Genomic DNA, 10535 nt, shown 5'->3' on the forward strand with positions numbered 1-10535 from the left:
TTCCGAAAAGAGCAGCTCACAGTACAAAGCACTTTGGAGAAAAGCACTACATCCAACTATGAATTCACCAAGTCTCTGTGTGTACGTCTGTACGTCTGTAATCCACCGTTAGCCAACCAACGTCAAATTCGACACACGCATTCCACAGTACACCACCATAGGGAGTGCAGTGCCCGGTGTCGACTCGAGCCGGCCGGACCCACGGTCGTCCAGAACCACCCAAAAAGGCCTCTGCCCGGGCTCTGGTTTGGGGCCCCTGCCCCCAGGGTCCATATAGGGAACTGGCCTGTTCTGACCTCACAATACTCCATATTTGGGCATGCCTGACACAGAACCCCTTAAACTGGCCTGTTCTGACATCACAACACTCCATATTTGGGCATATATAGGAATAGAGAGACACAGAAATCTGACATAATTCTGACGTCGGGCATAAAAGGGACACAGACATAATATCTGGGTGGGGCATTCATTTCCAACTTGCCTCGTTCCAAGTAACAGGCCAATGCCCAACGGGCACCACTCTAGCACTGTAAATGAAGTCCATTTAGCGTTTACAGGCTTTAGTCTAGCTTGGATAAAGGTGCTATATACAGTATATAAATGCTTTTCATGTGTTCTCCCCTTTTCACCCTTCTAGTTGTTCAAGTCTCAGGCCTTCACAGTACATTATGTCTCTTCTCTGTCGTTCTCTGGTTCTTTTTATGCCTTTTACATGTATTCATCTTGTCTCTTGCTCTCTCTCTCTCTCTCTCTCTATGTCTCTCGTCCAGCTGAAGGACGACGCTGTGTCTCTAGTGGACGTGGTGGCTCCTCCGGACTTCTTCCTCAACTCTCCCATCGGCATGGCAGACGGACAGGTGACCACCATGCGCACACGCACGCATGCACACGCGCGTACACACACACACACACACACACACACACACACACACACACGTACACACACACACACACACACACACACACACACACACACACACACACGCGCACACACACGCACACACACCCTCATAACATATTTGCGTTTATATTTAATTAAGTATTTCTTGAACACAAACAGTAGCAAATGCATAACATATTATTTCTCATTTCTCATTACCCGAGGCTTCCAAATATATGAACACAAGCCGTTTACATTCATAACCAAGCTGTATATTAGCATGCTTAATACCATGGTAAGGAATGCCTCTTCCAGACTGTGGTCAAATGTAACAACCCACTTCCAAAATGGTCACTTCTCTACTTAACTGCCCTCATCAACAACAACAACAACATCTGGTGTATTAAAAAAGGCATTTGTTTTCATTATTGCGCGTGAACATGGCAGTTGAAACACACAAGTGCTTTATTATACATTTTGTGCGCGTGTACACACACACACACACTCTCACTCTCACAGACACTGGCCTCGATCTGTCTGTCTATTCATTCCTCTGTTTCTCTCACTTGTTCGGTCTCTCGCTCCCTTGCATTTCAGTCTTTCTGCCTCTCTCTCTCTCTCTCTCCTCCCCCACCTCTCTCTCTCTCTCTCTCTCTCTCTCTCTCTCTCTCTCGCCCCTTTTATAGGGGTGTGTCTCATTACTGGAAGAACAACTGTGGTACTTTGGCACTCTTCTGCCTTTCTTCCAGGAACACAGACAGACAGACAGACAGACAGCCACACCACACCACACCACAGTCACACCTTCTTTGACTTTGAGCACTACAGTGATATTGTAGGATGCACTTGAGCTTTTAGTGTTTTTGAGGGGTTCTAGTCCCTTCTATATACAGATATAGAGATGTGTTTTTGAGGGGTTCTAGTCTCTCCTATATACAGATATAGAGATGTGTTTTTTAGAGGTTCTAGTCTCTCCTATGTACAGATATAGAGATGTGTTTTTTAGAGGTTCTAGTCTCTCCTATATACAGATATAGAGATGTGTTTTTGAGAGGTTCTAGTCTCTCCTATATACAGATATAGAGATGTGTTTTTGAGGGGTTCTAGTCCCTCCTATATACAGCTATAGAGATTTCTGTCCTAACACAAACATTATATGCCATTGACAATGAATGGAGAATTTACTTCATGTGTGTCTGAGCAAATCGACATGTTACGTCATGTATGTAGATCACAAAGGCTGTGCAGGTAGATCTAAAAATATATAATTTAAATATAAAAAAGGCATCTGCCACTTGAATTTAGGCGACTTGACTTGATTGATTGACATCAATAATGGCCTGTCAGCTCAAACCCACGATGCAATATCTTTGTTTTCAAGAGTGTTGTGCACAGCATTACAAAGTTATATGCTATACCCGGCCAATGAAGTATATTATGGTGTTTAAGTGGTTCATCTCTAGATAACTTCCAGGTCACAGGTCATGTGTAAATGAAACATGGGTGATGGAATGTCCACAATGCCGGTACTTTGCCTTTGATATGTGATATTGGCCCAGGGTTGTTTTAAAAGCACTCTCTCCTCTACCTCCCTCTCTGCCTCTCTCTCGTTCTCTTTCCCTGTCTCTTTCTGCCCCCCTTTCCCCATCTCTCTCTGTCTCTGTCTTCTTTCTTTCTTTCTTTCTTTCTTTCTCTCTCCATCTCTCCCTGTCCCTCTCTGTCTCCCCTACCACTCTCACCCCCCCCCCCCCCACCCCCAGCCAATCACAGCTCAGAGTACCACGTCATAGTGTTGTTGTGTTCCTAACCCATGTGAGTCAGTGAGACAGACAGACAGACAGACAGACATAGCTCTTGCCTATCGCTGTCTTCCAGTTTTTGCACCTCGAGTCGGGACGTCCCAAACACCATACAGTATGCTGTCACCATGCAGGACACACACGCACACACACACTGCTACACAACACAGGGCTTGTTGTCTGCCCCCAAAAAGTCATTGTCTGCTGCTAGTCAGACAGCAGGTGTGAGAGGGAGAAGATGAGTAAGATGTAGGGTTGAAATACAGACTGTGTGTTGTTTGTGTGTGTGTGCGTGCGCATGCGTGCATGTTTCAGACATCAGGTCTGAGGTTGGAGTTATGCCGATTTGTACATAGTTGCACGACAGATCTACAAGCTCACAATGTGTGTGTGTGTGTGTGTGTGACTTCATTCTTGTTCTCCTGAGTGTGTTTGGTCGTCTCTGGATTTAATTACTTTGACATTTTAAACACAAGCCAGATGTGCAGAGAATGTGTTCAACATCAGGAATTATACGTCCCACACCCAAGGTGTGTGTGCGTGTACTGTACAGTGTGTGTTTGTGTGTACTGTGTACAGTGTGTGTGTGCGTGTGCGTCTACACCCAAGGTGAGTGTGTGCGTGCATGCGTAACACTCCGAATTCGGGTCTAACGCGTTAAAGTCCAATATCTTAAAGGACCACTTCACCACTTTTCAACCTATCTTCAAATAATAGGTCCTCACTAATAATCATGAAAGAAATGGTGCAATTTTTTTCTACTCTGTCTGTGTCTCATAGGAGGGCTGTGGGCAGTTCAGAAACCGTCTTCCAGTGACATCATCGATGGGGAATACAAGCCAATAGAAACTGCAGGCTTTCTAGTCCTGAAAAGTTCAATGCGAAAATGGAAGCCAAAGTTCTCACGAAAATCAAAATATTTTTGTAAAAAAATCTGCCTAATGATGATGTCACTGGAAGACGGTTTCTAAACTGCCCACAGCCGTCCTATGAGACACAGACAAAAAAATCGTGCCATTTTTTCATGATTATTAGTGAGGACCTATTATATGAAGATAGGTTGAAAAGTGGTGAAGTGGTCCTTTAACCACTAGACCAAAGGGATACCCCTATGGACCGGGGGAGAGGCCTACTCTGCTACACAAGTGTGCGTGCGCAAACTTAGCTCAGACAGATCATGTGTTAAGATAGCACTAATTGACTCCAAATTAGAATGACCAAGTAGAGCTAATGACTGAAAAATACTTTAATCAATGGAGCACTTTACCTATTCCCAACCTTATCTTCATATAATTGCTCGTCACTCATGCTCATTAGAAGATACAGCCTAGATAGTCTTTTCAGCCATGACTCCAGTATTTAGAAGCAGGCTTAAATGTCCTACTATGAACGAATACAATCTTTACACCCAGTGGCAGGGACTTATCATAAATGGTACCAGTATGCTGCCCACAAATCTGTAGCCAACAACTGTGGTTGTAGCATTGCTAACCTTTAGAGCAGGGGTCTTCGACGTATTTTCAGCCCAAGAAGGGACTCCCCTAAATATTGTATTAAACTAGAATTCAAGTCTAATGCCAAACAAAAGACAGAAGCCTCCATTGATGCCAGAGCACAGACCAATGTCGCGCAAGGGGAGTGGAGGCACCCGGAGCGCCGTCGCGTTTGGAGTTAAAGTGGGAGCAGTGTTAGCGTAGCACAATGCTACGGAAGATGGGGGTGTGGAATTAGCGCAGATTTATGATTGTGCAAATTGTGTTGCAGATTAAACTTACTTTCATATATTTCACAGGTAGCTTCATAGACTTGTTTGACATCGCTGTCATCAGTGTTGGATTCATGTTTGTTTAACGTGTATTTTCAGACATTTAACCATTTTCAGCTGAATGTTCGTCTATTATGTCATGTATACAATAGGGACGCTAGGGTTCATGTGGTTGGTTAACCTGTAGCTGTATGTGTGAATACAAATGTCCGCCTCAGTATAGGACCTGATGTAGAACAGACTGTCCCTAGAGTTCAGTCCAACACAGCCCAAACAGCGTGATGTGTGACCGGACCGGGTCACTGAGCAGTCAGTGGGCGTTATGACGATGACATTTCTGTTATGACTCTATAAACAAGTGTCAAGAAATATTTTTGTCAAACTGGACAGACTGCCAGACTAATGACATTACTGTATGACACTAAGTCTGTGTGAAGGCTTCATTTAATGTCAGTGAGACGATAAAGAACTGTTACTTTTCGGAATTCAAATTCAAAAGCAGCAGATCCACAAGCTCGAAGCGCGCCACTTCGTGCCTCGTTTCGTTCTGCAACTTTTTGTGCTTTTTTGTTTTGTGTGACGCTGTAGTATGATCACGTAGGACATTCATTTGCAAAAACACAACAAAATAAATAAAAATAAAACACACAAAAAGAACACATAATCAGTAAGGTTCTTCATCCAGGGAGCATGAATATAGGGACAGATTACATGCAGGACAACACAGCCAGTTGTTTTTGGAGACGTCTTGTTTGGGAGTGAAGTGTTCAGTTAGATTAGACATCCTCAGAGCTACTAAAACACACACACACACACACACACACACACACACACACTGAGTCACTCATAAACACACCATCAGCTTTGCTGTTGGCTTTCACTGACTACACATGCACACAGCCGTAGCTTTCCATGACCGCCCAGGATTTCTTTGGATTGCTCTGTTTAGATGTAAGTGTATGTGTGCGTGCGCACAAGGCCAGGTGCACAGGCTCCAAAACTCTAAATGATGACAGAAAGTACGGTAGAAAGAACTCACACAAACAGGAAAAAACTAACATTTCACCAAATATTTATAAAACTCCACATCACGTCTGTCATTCAGTTATTATGTAGAAAAGATTTATAAAATGAAATTCACTCTTACCACTGTGTGCGACCCTGTACCTTTGTTTTCATTATGTCGACCTGAGTGGATAGCGCACCAGAAGTCAGAGTGCGGTAGTTACAAGATGGTCTGCTACTCAGTCACCCGTGAAGACTCGGAGTGGAACCGCTGCTCCTTGACTTGGAAAGGAGACAGCTTAGGGCGGAGGCATCGGTTCCCGTACCACCTAAACCTCAGGTGGTAAGGGGTGCCTCCCGAGCGTCTCCCAAGGGAACTGCAGAGTCCCAGGTCCCCCAGAGTTAGTGTCCAAGTGTCCTTGAGCAAGACTCTGAATCCCATAATTGTTCCCGATGTGCACATTGTGCAGGGTGGTGCCTTGGATGGTTATCTCCGCCATCGGTGTGTGAATGTGTGGATTGTAATGCACAATCTATGTAAACCTGTTTCAATGTGTGTGTGAATGGGTGAATGTAATGCATAAATGCACAATAAAGCGCCTTGAAAACACTACATAGATGCACCATTTACCATTTACTGTATACAGTAGTATCTACAAAATCCCTCTCCATCCTCCTCTTTTTGTCAGCTTCTGCTTCCTATATGCTTCCATGATCTATGCGTATTGTATCGCCTACATATTGTACAGTCATTTGAGATGATGAAGTGCTTTTCGACGCATCAAGATAAAGCGCTGTATAAATGTTAATATTGTTATAGTCTCTCCATATTGTCTCTGTCGGGCAGAAACCTCTTATCTCCATATTAAAAAAATATATACATACAGGCATTTTCCCCAGGAAAATAAACAGGAAGGCAACGGCAGAGGAAGGCTTTGCGAAAGTTGATCGCCATCAAGCGGTAATCACTTGAAAACACAGTTTGGATGCGTTGGCACTCTGGGCCTTGGAAAAAACATGTCAGTGGCAGTGAAGGAGTCAATGTCCTACTTGACCATATACTACAGCGTCACACAAAAGTGTCTCGACGCGTGTCTCGATGTGTTTTTCATTTACCTTTTCAATAATACTGAAAAGTACCAGTTTTGGACATGTAAGGTTTCCACCCAACAGAGACGGTATCATATTATGGCCTGCCGTCTGGGCTGTAGCCATTTGACATGCTATCTGGGTGTACCTACGCTAGGAGATTTACGGTACTCATTAAGGTATAATTGGAGCCAGGTCGTGTGTGCACTCCATCTTGTTCTGGCACCGATGAAGCGATAATCCCCGAAGCGTTTTACGTCAATGTTTTGTTTTTTCTGGACACTGCAGACCTTTTAGTTGTTATTTATTTGCTTGAACTCTGCACCTTTTGTCGTTAATTAGCTGAGCTGCAGAGAGAGCGAGTCTGTAAAAGATTTGTTTGTGTATTATTCTATGTATGGCACTCAAAGTTGACCGCCAGAGGGTGCTGGGGCTCAAATCGGTTCTGAATACATTGCTGTGGACATAAAAAAGAAAATGTATTTCCAAGGGCCGAAGGTGACTGACAGATCAGGGAGAGATCCAATCGGGGCGTGTGCAAATCTCTGCGGCGCCCCGCCCCTATCTAGACCAGCCCCTACAGTGTATGGGGAGTTGCATCATGATTGGCCACCATGCGGCTGATTGAGAAAAGTTTGGGATTGGCACTCTATTCAATGAAAATGAAGGGAAACGTGTCCGATGAAGACAGAGCGTCAGCAATTTGTTTGGGTGCAATAAAGCACTTAATCATTGAAGACCTACAGTACAGTGTGCGAGCGTTCTATTAGTGTTTCTATATAATATAATATTAAAATAAATCCCATTACTTATTCATTCATGAATCATCACTCTTTCCTGTAAACTGTGAACACAGCGAAAACAAGACGCCCGCAAAGAGAATAATAATTGGAGACACTGCAACACGAGGAGTCATCTTTACTCACTGGGCGGGGGGTTTGGTGGGTGTCTAAGGAGGATGAGGGGTTTGGTGGGTGTCTAGGGGGGGTGAGGGGTTTTGGGGAGGGGGGGGATTCTCTCAGAAGCCCCTCCAGTTCTCGGTGAAGTGGAGGGGGGACTAAGCCTCTGGTTAGCCACACAAACAAACAAACATTTGCTGCGTGAGCAGCGCTGTGTGCAGACGGTTCTTCTCCTTGTTGTAGCGGAGCTCACGGTCGATCATTAAGATCTGGCTTGGCTGTTGTTGTAATCGATAGAAGATGTGGAGCGTTGGTTGGTTAGCGGAGCATGACTGTCGAGGTCTGGCACGAAGTAATACTGATGCAAAAAAACAACAACCTCTCGAGGGTCTTGTTTACACTGCAGTGTGTAACTGATAGCAGAGAGACAGACGGATGCATTACGGGCCCTACTGCATGACGTACCGTTTCGTTGTTTTGTTTTTCAAAGAAACGGCTTCGGTGTGAAATTAGTAAGAAAAAAGTGGGTCACATTCACGTTTTGTGCAAGCTCTGTCGTTTGTTTTATGATTTATTTTCAGAAAGGGAGAAGCATTAAAACATTGAATACGTCAAATATGTCAAAGGGAACAAAGAAATGATAATGAAGATATCTACTTTTGTGTATACAGTATACACGGGTAATAAGACCAGCATATACCGGTGTATGTACATGAGGTTAAACATAAGGTGCCAAAGTGGACCAGGAAAATGGTCCTCACAATGTCAAATTGTCCAAATCTGCTTTAGCCTACTTGTGGGGACATTTGAGTCGTAACTTGTGACTGTAACGTTGTCCTGGTGTGTGTGTGTGTGTGTGTGTGTGTGTGTGTGTGTCCTGTTGCAGCTGTACCAGAACCTGTGGTCCACGGTGATGCAGGGCAACAAGGTTCTGGAGCGTCCGTCTTGGTGGAAGGACTTCTGCTTCGACAAGCCTGAGGTCGGATCCCTCCACGCCAAACTGTAGAACACAAAACCCCCACTGAGGTACCTGAATCCCTGCAAGTAGAACCCACAACCCCCTGAGGTCAGATCCCTCCATGCCAAACTGTAGAACCCACAACGCAGGCGTCCGGACCCTACCGTCCAGTCCAAAATCACCTGAGCATCTCCTAACTAGAGGAGCATAACACAGTAGCTATGAACTGAAGGGACACGTTGATGGAATAGATTAGGGAAATTGAGCCAAATGTGGACCAGTGGTTCTCAACCGGATTAAGAGCTACAATCCAGCTTTTATGTTAATGAATAAAATGATATTTTAGCCAATCTAATTAACCACTCATGTACAGTAAAGATGAAACAATATGCCGTCCGCACACCGGTATCGGCTGATATTTGCCTCGTTGACTGGCACTGGCATAATCACACTCACTGATGGCAGATGATTATTCTGTTGTTTGAAGCCCAAACCACACCAGCTGCAACTCCTTGGGACAAAACCGTTTTAAGGTCAACCACACCAATGCAACTAATGAGCTGCATTGGTGTGGTTGACCTAGAACAGTTTTAGGTCAACGGTTTTGTCCCAAGGAGTTGCAGCTGGTGTGGTTTGGGCTTAACTGCGATGCGTGCATTCTGTACTGGCTCTGTTGGCGTGTTGGATATCTGCAGCCTACTGTACCAGGCTGTAGATAAAAAAATCACACTCGTGTGAAGTGAGCAGCGCTCTGTATTTGTTTCCCTGACACAAACAAGGAATAAATAACAACAAACAAACAAACATTAGTATGGCATCAGCTCAGAAGTTCCGTATCTGTTCATCCCTAGTACTTAACCAATCTGGATGGTACGATATATATAGTACATCTATAATGGACGTACAACTTATCGACGGACACTTTCTGTTTCTTTATTTGTCTTGTTGGGAAGCTTTTTAAATATAATTAGTATGGTTGAAGTGCAAGCAGACTATTGTTATTGCACTGCAAATCGTGAAAACGTTTACATCGTGCAATAACTTTTGTGCATCGGATTGGACAGTATACAGTGACACACCCAACTCAGTGAAACTCTTGTCACACTTTTGCCTATAATAGTGTGGTTTCCTATGGAGATAGGCAACCACACTCGCAATTCCGCAGGATTGCATCTTTCTAGTATTCCCTGCTGTTGTGCCTTGTGCACAAACCCTGGATAGAATCCACACTAGTCCAACACACTTACATTGACAGGCAGCGTTTGTTTAAATTGCTGGAAACCAGGCACATGAAAACATGCTCCTATTATTCACGGCGTGTGATTCTGTAGAAACCAAGGCTCGTGAAAACACGGTGCTATTATTCACGGCGTGTGTGATTCTGTGACTCAGCTGCCGTTCCTAATTTAAATGAAAAAGAACCGTCAGCCGCGATACAGCCAGGGGCGTTCCTAGGAATAGATTCTAGGAGTTGCGTCCAAGTCGTTCCCGACGGCGCCTCCTGTAGTGAAGAGCGACGCCTATCGTATCGCTCCCTCTCTATAGTGTGTACGCCTATGGTTACAAATAGTAAAACGGTACAGTCAACCACATTCCCATGTCAGGTTTGAGTCATCACGGTCTTTCGCGTAGACACTTTGTGTACTCTCTCTGCCTTTGTGGCTTTTACACGGCGCGCGAGTCCCTTGATGACTTTCGCTCGGCCCCCCACCCGCTAGTTGAGAAACGCTGGTCCGACGGCTACAGCCCTGACAGCTATGAGAAACGCTGGTCCGATGGCTAATAGCCGATGTATATATTTTTTAGAGGTAATAAAGTGGTTCGACTGATTTTCATGCTTTCATTAACTGATTTAGCTGGGGACCCCCTTGAACCCCCTCAAGGACTCCTAGGAGGTCCCCACTATTCTAAACTACCTGCAGGGAACCAGTTAAGAGTTCAGATTGAACCAGAATATTTAATTAACAGCAAGCTATTTCATATCTGTGATATAGTAATCTGATGGCCAAGACAATTTGTGCATTATAATTTGAATAGAGTATGTATATATATATTATATTGAACTATGTAATTAAGAATTTAGATTTGACGTTAATGTTAATTATTGATCCGTTTCATACCTGTGATATTGTAATCT

The 10535-nt window shown here is 44.2% G+C and overlaps 1 protein-coding gene across 3 annotated transcripts in view; it reads left to right on the forward strand.

Moving 5' to 3' along the window:
- acox3 (acyl-CoA oxidase 3, pristanoyl) overlaps positions 1–8972 on the forward strand; it is a 60078-nt gene extending 51106 nt beyond the window's left edge. For all 3 annotated transcript variants that reach the window (XM_080792701.1, XM_080792702.1, XM_080792703.1), the window contains 2 exons: positions 774–860; positions 8327–8972. In XM_080792701.1, coding sequence (XP_080648827.1) covers positions 774–860; positions 8327–8446 — 207 coding nt within the window. In that variant the 3' untranslated portion in view covers positions 8447–8972. The remainder of the gene's footprint in view (positions 1–773; positions 861–8326) is intronic.
- The last annotated feature ends 1563 nt before the right edge of the window (positions 8973–10535 follow it).

Source organism: Protomyctophum bolini (genome assembly GCF_963924005.1).
Source record: "Protomyctophum bolini genome assembly, chromosome: 20".
NCBI lineage: Eukaryota > Metazoa > Chordata > Actinopteri > Myctophiformes > Myctophidae > Protomyctophum > Protomyctophum bolini.